This window comes from Pseudoliparis swirei, chromosome 22, assembly GCF_029220125.1.
Source record: "Pseudoliparis swirei isolate HS2019 ecotype Mariana Trench chromosome 22, NWPU_hadal_v1, whole genome shotgun sequence".
NCBI classification, from domain to species: domain Eukaryota; kingdom Metazoa; phylum Chordata; class Actinopteri; order Perciformes; family Liparidae; genus Pseudoliparis; species Pseudoliparis swirei.
The window spans coordinates 19,369,916-19,388,019 of NC_079409.1; the positions used below are offsets into that span (position 1 = coordinate 19,369,916).

Sequence of the window (18,104 nt, forward strand, 5' to 3'; positions counted from 1 at the left end):
CTAATTTTGTTTCCTTCTTTTTCTCGTAACATTTCCTCTTCCAGTTCCTCCTCCTCCTCCTCGCCTCCAGCTGGCAGAGTCTTAATCAGCCCCCCTCCAAACCTGAATGATTGCGACTTGTTAGTCTGATTGAAAACACACAACCACACACGAAAAAATACAATCAGAAATATGACAACATAACACAATCTGTGGGCTATTATTATTAATAAACCGCAGCGTCATGACATCAACTTTTATTAACCCGGACTCGTAATAAGGATGCAAATTAAACTCACACAACAACAGGCATGTTTAAAATTCTCACAGCTATTCTTTATTGAAATCCACCAGTCGCTCCAGTTTATGACTGCACACCCGGAGGTCATGTGATCAGTCTGCTCTACATACAGCATGGTACACTTTGCCACACATACAATATTAACGTTACCCCGGCAGTAATGCGATGATAACAAGACATTTAGTTTTAATATGGCTTGATTAAAGCAGAACAACTGTATATGAGGCCCCGACTGGATGAGGCGACTGAAAAGCGCCCAATCCGGGCGAGGGGCGGGTCTTTGGCGATATGAACCGCAGGACGACGCGGTCTCCAGAGTCCACGTGTCTCGAGCCTCCTGCCACTAAGCCACACATCTATTCTTCTCGTCTGAAGGGTCACCTCACCCAAAACTGCACAAACACACATCGTTACACATCTCGGGATGGAGCCATGCAGAGAGTCTCATTTTGAAGTCGGCATTGCAAACTCGTCGTCAAACAATTACAACCCGGCAGACACGGAGCCGCATTAGCATTCACTCGGAGTAAGTCCAATATTCACTCTGCTTGTTGCTCTCCACCAAACCCTGAGGGAAATATCTCTGACGCTCCACTGTGGTCACCAACGAGTCACTAGCTTTCTCTTCTTCTTCGCTGAACACACACACTTACCGAAAGCTGTGGCAACAATTTAGAGAATCCGCAGAGAGATAATTCTCTGGTTTCATAATTACGAGTGACCCCTTTCACATGACACAATTGAGCCCTTGTTAATATAAAACTACTGACTATAGTCCACAGGTGTCATGGGGCCTCTTTAAAATTCATCAGGGGAGAAGCGTTATGGATTTGACACTATAGATGGACACATCTTGGACAAATCAATAAACACAACAAGCACATATCCATTCAGCTTCATTGTATGTATCTCAAAACCTGGAGAAATAAAGAGTCAAACTCCTTGCATGGCTCGATAACATTTAAGTAGACAGCTTTTTTGTTCGTTGGGTGAAACTGACCCTTCGACTTAAATCACATCTACTCTATTTGCACCACAATCTTTTTACAGCAACCATATTGCCATCACGAGCACTTCCAACGCCACGGAGCAAAGAGAACAATTCCCCAGACATGTTGGTCCATTTTATTTCCCAAAGCTTTCTAAAGTCGCGATGTTCAATTCTGTGGATTTGGTATTCTGACTCAAAAGACTTCATCTGCTGCTTTATTGATGGCATTCACACGCAGTAATATTCACAGCCACGCAGCACAATCACGATCAGAACACTCAGCGTCCCGTTCTTCACACACATCGACGTCCCCCTTTCATTTGGCCTGTTCTCTACCTCCACAGCAGATTTGAAATAAGGTGAAAATAAATTTCCACTAGAGCAAAATAGCATCTCTCTTTGAGAGCAGTAAGGAGAAAAAAATATTAACAAAAAATATATATATATATTTGACACATAAGATTATCGAGTGGTATTAAACTGATATTAAATGATATCGCAACAAAAGCGGTCGCAGACTATTCTCACCCATTTAGTGAAAGAACTAAGGCTGAGCTCAGTGTGCACAACACCTGCACTTATGAATATGAACCGCAATATTAAAGGTGTTTAATACCCTGCAGGGTGGAGTGACCTTGATGTTGCAGAATAAAAAGGCATCAGGTGGACTGCTGACTCCACCTAGTGGTCAACTGTACAAATTGCACCTAAACTCATGAGGATGTTAAAATCAATTATTAATTAATTAAGCACCAACTCGCCCAATGAAAAAGTGCAAGCAAATAATAACTAACAAGTGAGAAATAAAGACAATAAATGGTATTTGAAACAAGCACAAATCTGCCCCTCTTTCCCTCTTCTATTCCACAGGACTATATTGCATTGCCACTTTCATTTCACTGCACACCCTGTGTGTGTATGTGACAAATAAAACATCTTGAATCTTGAATCTTGAATCTTGAATTGCAGCCACGGACCTGGTCTTCATGGAGACATCCAGATTCTCCCCACACACACACAGAGGCATGAAGGATCAATCGAGGATCAATCGAGACTAGAGGATGGATCCGTGTCTCCTCTCCGGCAGCCGACACGCAGCAGATGTTCCCTTCAGCCACGCGATCGGTCTCCGCCTGTTCCGACGGGTTTGGGCAGGAAGACGCGCGTCGTCGCGGTGATTAGTGGCATCGTTTCATAGCAAGTGAAGTGCCACCTGCCGCGTCTGCACCGCTCCTCCTCTCCTTCCAGTGTCCTTCGTGGTCACCTCTCACACACCGGGGCTTCTGCATCTTAGGACCAGACCAATAAGGCAAAGAGGAACTGCCACGGGGGCAGTTCTGATGTCACAGGAGGGGGTATGATGAGGTTCAGTTTCTGCATATTCATACCCAGTCTGTCCATTAAGACGGTATATTGTTGTGGGTGCTGGAGGTGGAGGAGCTGGACTAGTGTATCCAGCTTTCTGGCACCCTGTCCAGACTGCCGGGTTCCCCCAGAGAACCGACGCAGTCCTCAATCCGTCACGACCGCCCTCCGGTCAAACCTCCGGGTCGGGGTTCAGCTCCTCCTTGAGCTGCATGTCATTGTCGGATCCCGTGCCCACGTCCGAGTCAAAGAGCGAGTGGTCAGACTTGGGGGAGTGTGTGTGTCCGGCCGAGTGGATGCTGGCGTCGCTGTCGTCCAGAGTGTCGGTCCGCGAGAAGAGGCCCAAGTCCAGCAGGCCTCTCGGGGAGACGCTGCTGCTCTCACTCTCTCCTTCAAAGTACAGATCCTCCAGGTCCACAAACCACTCGGGCCAGAACCTCCTCCGCATCCGCTCGCAGAACATGGCCAGGTTGAGGAGCTCTCCTGCAGAGACAACGCAGAAGGTTTCACACGCACGGTCAGCACCAGCAGGAGGTGGTTCACGTGCACGGTCAGTACCAACAGGAGGTGGTTCACGTGCACGGTCAGCACCAGCAGGAGGTGGTTCACGTGCACGGTCAGCACCAACAGGAGGTGTTTCACACGCACGGTCAGTACCAACAGGAGGTGGTTCACGTGCACGGTCAGTACCAACAGGAGGTGTTTCACGTGCACGGTCAGCACCAGCAGGAGGTGCTGCTGGAGGCATCACACGAGGTATCACAACAACAACAACAACAACAACAGAGAATCTTCATTTGGGGCGTTAAAAGCTCTGATGTTGCACTCCAGAAAGATAAAAGACTCAAGTGAGTCGTACTCTGTAAGATGTGAAAGCAACAGTCACAACCTGTCTGCAGCACTGCATTGCAGTAACATATATGACTGCCATCTAGTGGCTGGAAAAGAGAAATACATCAATGACAGACGGAAAAGTGTAAATACTAAATGCCAATGTAAAGTCGGCTAATGTAAACTGCAATACAGGCTGACGACAAAGCTCAAACTACAGCTTTGGGATCCTCATTGAATATGCAAAGATTTCATTAATTTGGTGCATTATTCTAATATTCTGATGCACTGACCTTTGATGAGTTGCTCCGGCCGTGTCCCAGGCAGAGTCCACATGGCCTGGGCCAGATGTCCAAACACCGTGGCATCTAATGTCGATACTTTAGAGCCCATAAAGTACTTCTTGTCTCCTACAGGGCAAAGAATGCACAGCAACGTTAAATTCTGATGCAGAAAAAATAAGGTTAATTAGCAATTAACCCCTTAACTCTTCCTTTATTTCCTTTAGTCAATCATTTTAACTGCTTATCGAATTAATGACAACTCTTTGATTGATGTAATTAGTTTGTTTGTAGGTTTGTTGTCTCTCATTATTAATGTTTTCTTTTTCCAGAGTCTGGAAAGCGTTGACTGAGGAGCTGAGTGCGCTGCGGATGCTTTAACTCCGTGTATCCGCTTTCCGTCCCACAAACAGATCGATGCTCAACACTTTTCTTTCAACTCTAAATTTCCATCTGAAGACTAATATCATATCCCTGTTGCTGACATGCAGAACTTTCCCATCTCCAACTATGAACACCAAGGGAACACAGCTGAGACGTATACCAATGAATCTTTGGTCCGCAGGGGATTACAATATATTCACACGCTGCTTAACTTGAGGACAGATATGTATTGATATTATAAAACATGCCAAGGATTTATCACGGTGCATATGTATTCTGAAATAATGTGACAGGCTCTATTCAGTATTAATAATGCTTCATTAGGCCACACTGCCAGAGCTATCCAACTATTTCCTGGCCATTATCGCCGATTGGTGCTGTAACAAATGAGCTTGATATTAATATTATTGCCATAAACATGAAAATACTTCCTGTGCCCGACTAATTTATTTCTTTACGTTGCTGCTGGTATTCACGTTTGATTTCTTGCAAACTAAGTTTCAAACATTCATTTGAGACGAGACAGTTCTTTAAGAAACAGAAGAGCTCGAGATGCATACAACAATATATCAGTATTTTAACCCAAATAAAGAAATATGGTAACTCTAAAGTCAGATTATATAGAAGAGTTTGAGTAACAATCCCTGCTCATATGATGGCAACTATTTGGAGGCATTAATAAAAACACACACACACAGACACACAGAAACACAGACACACACAAATACAGACACATACAAAGACAGAGACACACACACACAGAGACACACGCACAGAGACGCACACACAGACACAAACAGACACACACACACACACACAGAAAGACTCACACAGACACACACACACACACAGAGACACACAGAGACTCACACAGACACACACGTAGACACACACACAGACAAACACACATACACCCACCCACACATAGACACACACACAGACACCACCCTCACATAGACACACAGACACACACATACACACACACACAGACACACACACACACACACATACACATAGACACACACAGACACACATAGACACACCCACACATAGACACCCACCCTCACATAGACACACACACATAGACACACACCCTCACATAGACACCCACACATAGACAAACACATAGACACACACATACACACCCACACATAGACACCCTCCCTCACATAGACACACACATACACACACCCACACATAAGACACCCACACATAGACAAACACCCACACATAGACACCCTCACACAGACACCCACCCTCACATAGACACACACACAGACACACACACACACACACCACACACACAGCCGTCTCCTACCCAGCAGCGTGGCCAGCGTCCTCATGTCCTTCTCCATCAGGGCGTAGACCTCCTCCCGGGAGAAGCGCCCGATGCCGTGGCCGTACATCTCCCTGCGCACCGTGCTGCCGTTCAGGCGGCTCAGCAGCCACTTCAGGGAGCCGCTCAGCGGGCCGCTCATCGCCAGCAGCTTCTGAGTCTCCTCCAGGTTGTCCACCCACTGGCAGTAGGCTATCGTCCTGAAAGAGCCAGACGGGAGACATGGCGGTGTCGCGGTCACCTCGGGTTCTGACATTTTTTTAACGAGATGGACTCCTTTTGCATCAGAAAACATCGACACGGCAGGTATTTATAAAACGGAGTGGCGGCTCAATGGTCAAAGATGAAACACTTTCTCACAGCCTCACCAATCCTCTGGACCGATGTACAGCAGAACACACAGTCGGAGGACCGGTGGGGATCAATGTCCAAGTTCCAGCTGTCGTGAGCCAACTATTGATACACTCTGTCATACTCATTGAATGTGTTGTTACTGTGTAATGATTCCTTCTGGTCACATGACATATGTTCTTCTGTCCATCCTGGAGAGGGATCCTCCTCTGTTGCTCTCCTGAAGGGTTCTTCCCTTTCTTCCCCCTGAAAGGGTTTTTTCTATTTTTTGGGAGTTATTCCTGATCCGATGTGAGGTCAAAGGTCAGGGATGTCGGACGTGTACAGATTGTAAAACCCTCTGAGGCAAATTTGTAATTTGTGATATTGGGCTCTACAAAATAAACTGAATTGAATGAGCTAAATCTGAATCTTAGCAACTCATCCCGTCCTCATCGTACACGTCAGCTCTGAAAACAAAAGGAAGCGACTGAGCTCGTCAGGACTCCAACAGGTGTGGAGAGTACACAACAGCACCTTTTAATCACCGATTCCTCTCCCGTGTCCCGCTGCCATCAGAGCGTCATGTCTTTTCACAACTCACTTGTCCTCATCAAATAAAAAAGCTTGGAGTCAGCCGCCGCCTCTCCTCCAGGAAATAGAGGGGAGACGGTGACTGTGCAAGCATCCCAGAAATGCAATTACCGTTTTAGATTTTTTTTTTAAGCAGCACTTTCTGCTGCATTGCACGGCTTCTTCGTCGAGTCCTTCCGGTTCCCTCTCGCTCGTCTTCAAATCCCTTTAGGCTGCCTGCAGCGTCTGCTTCGACTTACCTGCAGCTCCCCTTATGTGACTAGACATTTCATACTGTAAACCAATAAGAGACGGTTGTTTCACCTGCATCTATCTCATTAATACACACTTTGTATTAACCCTCCTATTACCTTTGGGGTCAATTTGACCCCATTCTATGTTTAACGTCTCTAAATAAATGATTGACATCATTTATTTTGCTTCATATTTCATGACTTTTCCTAATTTATTGGGGACAACTGGGAAAACATAACATTCACATGATGATATGTTTTCAATGTCCTGTACACAACTTGTACCCATCTGTGTTCTTTGGGTTCAATTTGACCCCAGGCTGTTTTTCACTGTGTAAAACATACAGTATAAGAAATATCAACTTTTTTATTTATTTAAAGGGCTATTTAGGTAGTCAATAAAACTACATAAAGTATCACACTTAAACTTGGGAAACAATATTAATTCTTATCTTCTTCTGGAGGTTTTAATTTCTGGGGTCAAATTGGCCCCAAGGGTAAAAGATGTTCGTAAATTTGAAGATAACAGGAGGGTTAACAGAGTAACTGTTTCTGATATTTGGGACTCTGTTGTTATCTTTTTCTCCCGACAAGCAGCTTGGACACTAACAAGATTAAGCGTCTATATCCTAAAACACTTGCCCTTTCTCGCACCGCCCTTATTGGAACGACTCAATGAGCTCGCAGCTCGTCTGAAGCCCGGAGGCCTCGTGTCCGAACTCAGCCGGTCACGATGCTAAGAGCCGGCAGTCTTCTGACACGGACATTGAATTAAAGCATCCGCCCTGCATGACGTCTGGGAGTTACTTCATATCACAGGATATGATTTCACAAGAGCATAAACAGTCCTTTGGTTGTTTTTTTGAAAACCCTGTTTAGCAGATTAAAATATGAAAACAAGACGTGGCTTCAGTTTGGGGCGGTGACACAGGGGATGCTAGCAGGTCACTTTTTGTTGTCCTTGCTGCACTTTTTAATTGCAGTCACTACTTTTTTCCCATTTATGGTTGTAATGTAAGATACTTATTCATTTTAATGAGTAATTGGTTCCGACTGCACACTTATAAAACTCATAGAACCATCAGCAGAGGACGGGGCCTCGGCTTTTTAGAGTTAAAATCCTATTTACGTTTTTTTTTTTTTATCCTATTAAAAGAACCAAATGTGTTTTGATTGAATTTCCCAAAAATTGTGGTAGAATTTTTTTAATTGTTTTTTCGATTTGAAAATGACTTTGATAGATTACTTTAGCTCCTGGGGCAGTGGAACAAACTGTTAAAACTAAATCTCACTTAGCCTCACGTGTTAGCCGATCGGATTCACTTCCAACAGAAACAACAACGTTATCATTCATATGCAGCTCACCTGATCAATGCACGTCCGATATTTACTGCCCTTTTAGCTCCGTCTTGGTTTCTATCAACCCATTAAAAAAAAGGAATGTGTTTTTTTATAGCAGCTGAATTCTGCACCATGTTCCCCAGATAGTCGCTCATGTGGTGTGCTGTTTGATGCTGTGGGGGAAACATTTAGTAGATTTATTAAATAAGTGATGTCTGCTGCCGTTAGACACGCAGTTGATGAGAGGGCGTAATTCACGGGTCGTAAAAAAACCAATACAGGGAGCTTAAAGAGGCTGAAATGTGAAAAGGTCACTACAATTGACCCATCGCCATTACCCAAAGTCCTTTGATCCATTGTTAACATCAACTATATTGATTAGTGCAGCTTTAAGACAACTGTTACAATCTTTTTTTTAAAGACTCGCTGTCTTTTTTCTCTTTAATAAATTAATCATCCAAAGAAAAGCTTATAGTAATGGCAGATAAAGCACAAGTTACCACAGTTTCTTGTTGTCTTATTTTACTTTATTTTTATACCCGCGACAGTGTACTTCCCAGACGTGCATAATTTAATCGATAGGTCTATATGTGGGTCTAAACACGTCTGGAGGAGCAGAGAGAAGACAGCAGGAGGGGGGATGTCGGGCACATGCGTGACCTTTATCGCTTTGGAGGAATATCATGGAATTCCCTTTTTTACAGCACACTAAAAAAGGTGCAATCTCCAATATTTCACCTAATTACAACAATTTCTGTACACATTGAACAGTGTTACACGTCCTCGTGTACTCCCTCTTCACAGAAGGCACACAGTGAGTGTGTGTGTGTTTGTATGTGTTTGTGTATGGGGGGGTGTGGAGACTGTAAGATGGATAACGCTTTTAGGTAATGGAAACCACTCAGATCCTCTGTGGAGGGTGTGTGTGGGGGGGGGGGGGGGGAGGGGGAGTGGCACATGATTTCCTAGCAGCAGCATATTTGTCGCCCAGAGGAGGGAGGTGACTCACCACAGCTGGCAACACAAGGCTGCTGATGGTGGGGATGGAGTTGGTATAGCTGCATAAATAATGCTTTCATTGACTTTAGATGTGTGTGAAATGTGTGTTTAAACCTCCTGTTACCTTAGGGTCAATTTGACCCCATTCAATGTTTAATGTCGGTGTTCTTTCGGGTCAATTTGACCCCAGGCTGTTTTTCACTGTGTCAAACATATAAGAAATATCAACTTTTTTATATATTTAAAGGGCTATTTAGGTAGTCAACAAACAAACATAAAGTACCTCACACTTAAACTTGGAAAACAATATTAATTCTAATAATTTTCTGGAGGTTTTAATTGCTGGGGTCAAATTGACCCCAAGGGTAAAATATGTCAGTAAATATAAAGGTAACAGGAGCGTTAAACATTGAATGGGGTCAAATTGACCCTAAGGTAACAGGAGGGTTAAAAAAAGACTTTATAAAAATAAATGTACGACACTCCAGTCAGCAAATGCATCATGTTAGCCCTCTAGTTGCATCGGGTTACAGAGAGGTCACGTCTTCTTTGTAACGAGTTGTTGCTTGAGAACTGGATGTCTTCCTTCGGTTCACCGGAGGCTGAAACGAGCTTTCAGCGAGTACAACGAGGGTTTCTAAAGAAACGGTCGTGAGGCGTCCAACACAACATCCTCTCTCCGTGTGCGCTCCCTACCAGTACAGGTGGTCCTCCACCATCTTGGTGACGGCCCGGGACACGGCTCTCTCCTGCGGGGTGAGGCTGTTGTTGAGGTTGACGCCCAGCTTCTCCTCCAGGAAGTCCACGATGAACTCCGACCCCGACGCCTGCTCGTGGTTGTACTCGATCCACGGCATCTTACCCTGCGGCGACAGCTTTCCATCAAAGTAGTTCTGCGGAGAGAAAAACAGCCTCATGTGAGAACACGTAGAATCCTACAAACACGTCCTGGACGAAAAGAGCGTGTCACTGTGGACTGACGATGCTGTAAACTAAAAAAAAGTATTTTTCTATAATATATATATATATATACACTACCGTTCAAAAGTTTGGGGTCACCCAGACAATTTCGTGTCTTCCATGAAAACTCACTTTTATTTATCAAATGAATTGAAAATTGAATAGAAAATATAGTCAAGACATTGACAAGGTTAGAAATAATGATTAATATTTGAAGTATTAATTTTGTTCTTCAAACTTCAAGCTCAAAGGAAGGCCAGTTGTATAGCTTATATCACCAGCATAACTGTTTTCAGCTGTGCTAGCATAATTGCACAAGGGTTTTCTAATCAGACATTAGTCTTCGAAGGCGATTAGCAAACACAATGTACCATTAGAACACTGGAGTGATCGTTGATGGAAATGGGCCTCTATATACCTCTGGAGATATTTCATTAGAAACCAGACGTTTCCACCTAGAATAGTCATTTACCACATTAACAATGTATAGTGTGTATTTTTGATTAATGTTATCTTTATTGAAAAAACAGTGCTTTTCTTTGAAAAATAAAGACATTTCTAAGTGACCCCAAACTTTTGAACGGTAGTGTATATATATATATATTGTCTGTCACTGTTTTATGTTGTATTGTCTGAAACTTTATGTAATGTGCTCCTGCTGCTGTCTTGGCCAGGACTCTCTTGTAAAGGAGATTTTTAATCTCAATGAGGCATTTCCTGTTTAAATAAATTTAAAATAAAATAAATAAATAAAAATCAAAATTGTTTATACGGCAACGTTTTGCCGAGTACTACTGGAGGAGGCGTGTTTACTGGGCAGAAAGGGTCCACTGTAAGATGCAATATGGGAATGCTATGATCTATTGTTTCTGTAGCTTGTGTTTACTTTGTTGAAGTGCATTACGCAATTGAGTTTTTCTTTCCCAATTAATAAAATACTGGACATCTTCTGTTTACGGAAGTTTCTGACAGAAAGTCGGATTGGCAGGTGATCTCTGGGAGGTGTAGAGAGCTCACCTGGTAGGGCAGGTCCACCATGCGCAGGTACGTCTCTATTTTGAGGCAGAAGGGCGAGAGGCTGGGCACGCCGTTCTTCGGCCTGGAGAACTGATGCAGGATGATGGCGTCTTTAGAGTCCAGCTCCTGCTCCTTCCTACACGGAAGAAGAACACAACATGTTGAGTAAGACAACAGCGCTGTTCGGACTGATCTACTTGAGCTCACGCTCCCAGAACTGTTTGCAATTATCATTATATCAAATAACTGAACATGATTAGTTCTTTTGTCGTTTAGCGTATTCAATTCGATACAATTAACCCTTGTGTTGCCTTCGGGTCATTTTGACCCGATTCAATATTTAACCCTCCTGTCGCCTTCGGGTCAATTTGACCCGATTCAATGTTTAATGTCGGTGTTCTTTCGGGAGTCAACAAACAAACATAAAGTACCTCACACTTAAACTTGGAAAACAATATTAATTCTAATAATTTTCTGGTGATTTTAATAGCTGGGGTCATATTGACCTCAAGGGTAAAATATGTTAGTAAATATAAAGGTAACAGGAGGGTTAAACATTGAATCGGGTTATATTGACCCGAAGGCGACAGGAGGGTGAAACATTGAATCGGGTCAAATTGACCCGAAGGCAACACAAGGGTTAAAAAAATTTATATAGCCCAATATCACAAATTAATAACTCCCCTCAGAGGGCTTTACAATCTGTACACAAACAACATCCCTGACCTTTGACCTCACATCGGATCAGGAAAAACACCCACAAAATAGAAAAAAACCTTTAAGGGGGAAAAAGGGGCAACATGTGCTGGTTTATTTACATTTTAAATCCAAGATCGACTTTTTCTTTATCTGCTTTCCCCAATTTGTTCAAAAATAACTTCATGTAACAATAATATTTTCTTTTGAGTCATTTCTGCTTGACAAGAAGCAGGATGCTTCGCTCCAAGGCCTTCGATGCTGCGATGGATCTTCCCACCCGGTCTTTAGAAATAAACAACAACACACGGTTGACTCTTCACAAGCTTCGTTAACCATGTCGGCTGTGTGCACACAGCAGGAACAACAGTGGAGAGAGCACCGATACACACTTTACAGACAACCACCGGTTCCACTACCGGTGTTCTAGGTCAGCTGGTGCTGAGAGATAAATACCAAACCTCCTGTGGCTCATATCAGCACCGCGGTCCCCGTGTCCGTGACCTCTCCACCACCCACCAACACGCATTTCTACTTTCAGAGACGGCAGAGTCCAAGCGTATTGTATGTGGACACACTGATGATCCTAATCTCCAGTATCACTCATAACCACCGAGCTGGTGGCATTAAAAGCTTCAATTCAAATTTAAATAATGATCTATGGAGTCCCCACACCGCTGTCAAACACTTCCCATCCCTCAGGCCTGCTGTCTGAACACAACTATAAACTCTCTCCTGATGTTCTTTTGTCCGGCTGTGCTCTCAATATGTATGTTAGGAGATGTCAGTGTGTAGCTGTGTTATTATTATTATTATAACCAGGCCATGAATCACTTGTTGAACAATGTTCGATTCAGATCGATTAGGACATTGTCTCGTTTGAAAAAAAATTAAATTTAAGATTAAAATCTTACTTTCACAGTGACTTATATCACCATGGATGCTCACAGCGCAGAATTCAAGCTAACGAGTTAGATGATAATGCATTTATTATCATTGGTCAGCTTTTATATTTTTGTGTTAGATGATGGTGACCAGCATCGACTTCTCACCCCATTTTAGGAGGTGGAGGGAGGGAGGGATTTATTCTACCCTATGTGATATTAATGGGTTGGATCATAGAAACACTTCTGTACCACACAACATTTAAACGCACCTCTTTGGGCCGTAGCTTGGTGACATCTGATTAAAGGCCTTCGTTTAAAGATGAAAAGAAGAGTAAATCCACCCAAACACAAGCTGACTTCCCCTCATAACCCCACTATTGTGTTATCCTCTTCATACTTAGTATGAAATATACACGCCTTTGTTTGAGGATAACTTTTTGTCAAATGTATATTCAGAAATAACCCATATGGCTTCAACACGTGTTTCTGGTCATTGTGGTCGATGTGTAGCTTTTGAATTGCATCACATTATGGCCTATACTGTCAGCTGGGAAGAGCATTAGTTTGAGCTAGGTGTACCTAATAAACTGGGAACTGACTACAGTGTGCACAACCCTGGACGAGTGTCCCTGAACGCGTCGCTGTCCACTGCCCCGTGGTGCTGAAACGAGTCTTGAACGCCGCTGTCCACCGTCACGTGGTGCTGAACTGCTCCACGGCTCGTGTCCGTCACCCAACCCTTTCTTTTATTCTTTTATTACGTTTTTTTCCGCCAACTTCAATGTTCAACCGGCTCTCCGACCATGAGAGGAGGGAGAATAACAAACACAACAACACATTCACACCACATGGCACCAACGGGCTGCGGGTCCCACGTGATCCAGCAGCGGCGTGTTCTGTATGAATGAATACGAGGCGGTGAGATGATGACGGGACGAGAGTGAACGCAGACTATAGGCCACTGTCCCCGGATGCTGAGCGCCTGCACGGGCCTGGACACAAATAATCCCCTAAAACTATTGTCAGGCATGCACTAACAATAGCTCCCAGAGATAATCACGTATTCATCGGGTCTGATCGCGTCTCATCCGCCATCACTGCGCGGGGACGATGTAGGTGTGTTGTCCTTGTTGTCCTTGTTGTGCTGCACGGCTCTCGGGGCGGCAGCTGTTTCTCACGGCGCACTACAGGTCTGAGGAGCGGGAACGCGTGACTAGTTTATTACCTTCGCATTGAAAATGCCGGAAGGTTATGTTTTGATCGCCGTGTATTTATTTATTTATTTATTTATTTATTTGTATGCATGTTATTCGCAAATCTCAAAAAGTATTGAACCGAATCGCATGAAATTTGGTGGGATGATTGTTTATTATCCGGGGACCAGTTGATTAGATTTTGGGATCGATCGGGTCAAAGGTCAAAGGTCATGAACAGGTCAAAATCTTTCGCAGAACTCAAAAAGTATTGAACCGAATCGCATGAAATTTGGTGGGATGATTGTTTATTATCCGGGGACCAGTTGACTAGATTTTGGGATCGATCGGGTCAAAGGTCAAGGTCAAAGGTCATGAACAGGTCAAAATGTTCTTGAATCGCCTGAAATTTGGTGGGATGATTGGTTATTATCCGGGGACCATTTGATTAGATTTTGGGATCAATCGGGTCAAAGGTCAAGGTCAAGGTCATGGAAAGGTCAAACTCTTTTTTTACCATAGCACGATACATTTTTGTCCAATTGGCATGCAACTAATGCCAAAATGTTCATAATTCAATGCCCAATCTTGTGATATGCGAAGGTATGCGCTCTACCGAGTGCCCATTCTAGTTAATATATGTATTTATTTTTGTTGTTGTTGTGCATCTCTCTCCATTTATAGCACGTCGTGTCCTTGGAACGATGACAACAGAGGGCTGAAACCTCAGCAACCACCGCGAGATGTGCACACAGAGGACTCCCGTCTCCATTCATGCTCTGATCTCGGCCCCAATGACATCGACTCATCGCCGTCTGGTTAACAGGTTAACAGCTTCTTTTTTTGAGGATGAAATGCAAAGAAGATGATGATGGTGATGAAGAGGCATGATGTGCGTCCTTACCTGATGGCTAGCAGTTCGTGCAGGAGGTAGGCTGCAGCAGCCAGCAGGGCCCCCCCGGTGATGTACAGAGTCTTCTTCCACCAGGAGTCCGAGCCCAGAGCCGACATGATGCCCCCGTAGTCCTGCAAGGGGACGGCGATGACGTAGCCATACAGAGCCTGCTGCTGCTCGGAGCCGCACAGCTCGAGGGGCAGGCTGTGGTTCCGCCCCAGTTCAACCACACACGGCCGGGAATAGGCAAAGCCAGCAGCCCAGTACATCGTCCTCCCCGCCCCCCCTTCCCGGTTACAGCCACCCCGGTTCCTCCCTGCTGTGATCCCCGCGAGGCTTCATCTAAACGCCGGGCGGAAAGTCTACGGCACGGCGGCGGCGGCGGCGGCGTGCGGCTAGTGTTGCTCCGGAAAACCCAGCAGCCGTAAACATCTCGACTCCCTCCCCAGGTCTATGCTCCGCGCCCCCTTTCCTTTCAGGGCTGAGAAAGTAAAAGCTCATTGGAAGTACAACAGCGGTACTTCCGGTTTCAGATTTCAAAATAAGATGTTACTGTTGAGGCTGTGTTGCAATGTTATTTGATGACTTGTACATAACTATTGTAATAATAATAATAATAATAATAATAATAATAATAATAATGACTATCCAGAATCTAAATCAGTCACGCCAAGTAACCAGTCTGTCAAATTTGAATAATAATAATAATAACAATAATAACAACAATAATAATAATAATAATAATAATAATGGAATTTGACACGTTCAATTAGATTTTTTCTCGAAAATATATTTGAACATTAACTTTTAAACTTTTCTAGAGTAATCAGGACTGCTATTTATCCATTTAATTGAACAATATTATCCAGATTAGTTTTGACTATGAATGTCAGATGTCAACAGTCCAAACCCCAAATATATTAAATGTACTGTCATATTCTTATATGACATTAAATTGAATATATTTGAGGTTTGGACTTTAATATCAAATAGCAGCTGATCATTTTTCCGTTGGAGAACTGAGTGACTAATGACCAGTGTTTCTGCTCTAACTGCAACACGGTTCAAACATATTATTTGGACTAAGAAATTCAGTTTTTCAGTGGACTGAAACTACCCACTTCAGTGCTGAATTATTGTTGCCTTTTCCAAAGCAGTCTACAGATCATTGGCCATACATGTGTGTCTCACATGAACGTGTTACTCTGCTCCACCTTTCTGTATCGGTCTCATTAAACATTGCGTATTTGAGCATTAAAGCTCAATCTTGACCATACTGGCATACATGAAAGGAGGAGATCTGATGAATTTTCAACAAAGAGCTACCACAACGAGTTATGAATGTGTTTGTAAGATCACATCACGAACAACAGCCAATGAATCGAGGTAAACACAACACTCTTATTTCCCCGGTGAACTCGAGAAACTTCCGGTGTTCATTGGGGTCACTGTGGGAACTTGACAGAGCTGCTCCAGCAGAGGAGGCACCCCGCCCAGACCAGCCCCCTGTAACCAGTGAGACCAGTGGCTCCATTGAGTCAGCCTTCTCAGCGTGACAGGCGTCTACCCTGATAAGATGTACTGCTGCATGAGTTTATCTGTTTCAGAATTCACACAGGCTATAAATAGAGGCTGCATGCACGTGTATTGTAATCTTAATGCATTGTATATTCACTCATATACACTGAATAAATAAATAAAATAAAAAGTGAATGTATTTACAAACGTGGGAACATGTAACACGAACAAAGTCGACTCACTCTGGAACAATCTCGGAAGTGGAAGAAGATATTCATCTTGAGGCATAAGTCCACAGACTGTTCTTGGAACCGGTTTGACATGCCGAGAGGAAGATGAAGATGAAGTGTTAAAGATGTCCTGTGTCCGCGGAAGTCTCCTCCCGGTCAACCGGTGATAGATCTGTCCCGGTTGAACGGGATGAACTGTGCATTTTAATCCGAAAAGGAGCTCTAAAAAGTCTTCTCTGCAGTCATTGGCTACAGCAAGTTAGGCGCGCACTCCCGCGGCTTTAGGGAGCGCGCATCGGAGTAGGCCTGTGTGTTATTGTAGCCGGATAAACTTCTGGAGTAGCCCTGTTGTAGCCCAGCTAAATATGAAATATGTCCCTGAAGTATCCCCCCGCCAGCCACAACTTATCTTCGATTATCAATACAGTGGTTATTATTATTAGTCTGTTATTAGTATAACAGAAGAAATATGCACGTCCTTGTTCTCTTTAAGCAGCAGTATACATGTGCACAATATTTAAAGGCATAAAGTAGATTATTTCTCACCCTCGTATTACTTGCACAGCAAATTGATTCTCATTGAGCCAAATTATTATGGCTCATATTACTTACTTTTAATGTTTTTTATTTCTTAGCTACTTTTATTTTTATTTATTTTAATTTTATTTTATTATAAGACAAAAGACAATACATAGACATAACACCTAGAGGACAATAAACAATGCAGACGACAAAACAATGGACATAACATCATAAAGTCAGAGTATTTGTGGGGGGGAAACAACAAAACAAAACAACAACAACAAAACAACAACAACAGCAAAAACAAAACAAAAATAATAATAATAATAATAATTAGAAGGAGAAGAAGAAAGAAAGACAGATGCATGTGTACATGTGTATATGTGTGTGCATGTGCATTATGAATTAACTAATAAATAAGAGGAGTGGTGTCATGTTTGTAAAAATATATTGAATGATGACCAGATGTCATGGTGTTCTGTTGTATTGTAAATGATAGATGAGGTGAGTTGTTCCATTGAAATATATTCTGACATTAAATTTTTCCAATGTGAGATATGTGTGTTATTCCTTGATTTCCAGTTCACGAGGATTGTTTTCTTGGCGATAGTTAGGGCCACGAGAAGTATTTTGCAGTTTGTTTTGCTCAGGTTTATAGATGAGATGTCTCCCAGTAAACAGAGTGATGGGGATAATGGGATGAGGCAGCCCAGGAAAACAGACAATGACTCAGTTATTTGTTTCCAAAAGTGTTGAACTGGTGTGCAGTGCCAGGTGGCGTGAATGTAACTATCCTGAGTATTTTGCATGCAATGTGGACAGATGTCTGTAGTGAAACCCATTTTAAACATTTTGTGCCCAGTGTTGTGAATTCTGTGAAGTATTTTATATTGTATTAATTGTAAATTTGTATTTTTGGTCATAAAATATATATTAGTACAGATTTTGGTCCAGAAGTCGGCATCACGAGTGATAGCTAAATCAAATTCCCATTTTATTATTGGTATGGTTATTATTTCAGAGTGTGATATTATGCTACATATTTTTGAGATTAATTTATTTGAGGAGGTGATATTAATTAACTGTGAGGTTGAGGGAGGTAATTCCAAATGTGTGGCCTTAATGTTGAATTTGGTTTGAAGGGATGATTTAAATTGTAGATATTCCAGAAAGTGATTTTTTCCCGATGCCGTACTTCTGAACCAAATGGGGGAATGAAAC

At 43.0% G+C, this 18,104-nt stretch overlaps 1 protein-coding gene and 1 long non-coding RNA gene across 5 annotated transcripts; one reads left to right on the plus strand and one right to left on the minus strand.

Moving 5' to 3' along the window:
* Positions 1–289: 289 nt before the first annotated feature.
* Positions 290–17,773, minus strand: faxcb (failed axon connections homolog, metaxin like GST domain containing b). 4 transcript variants are annotated; one of them, XM_056444676.1, is made up of 7 exons: positions 16,374–17,773; positions 14,623–14,744; positions 10,943–11,078; positions 9,662–9,858; positions 5,451–5,668; positions 3,761–3,877; positions 290–3,371 (listed from the first exon to the last, which is right to left on the minus strand). In XM_056444676.1, exons 1-7 carry the CDS (start codon positions 16,452–16,454, stop codon positions 2,809–2,811), a joined length of 1,434 nt encoding a protein of 477 aa, XP_056300651.1. In that variant the 5' UTR covers positions 16,455–17,773; the 3' UTR covers positions 290–2,808. The 4 variants fall into 4 exon arrangements, with proteins under 4 accessions (XP_056300651.1, XP_056300652.1, XP_056300649.1 ...); XM_056444677.1 differs by lacking the exon at positions 16,374–17,773 and having other exon boundaries at positions 290–3,119; positions 3,195–3,371; positions 14,623–15,237; XM_056444674.1 differs by lacking the exon at positions 16,374–17,773 and having other exon boundaries at positions 14,623–15,236.
* LOC130213203 (uncharacterized) lies at positions 13,672–14,765 on the plus strand. The gene is made up of 3 exons (XR_008835459.1): positions 13,672–13,715; positions 14,403–14,544; positions 14,707–14,765. It is a non-coding gene; the product is annotated as an uncharacterized LOC130213203 (long non-coding RNA).
* Positions 17,774–18,104: the final 331 nt, after the last annotated feature.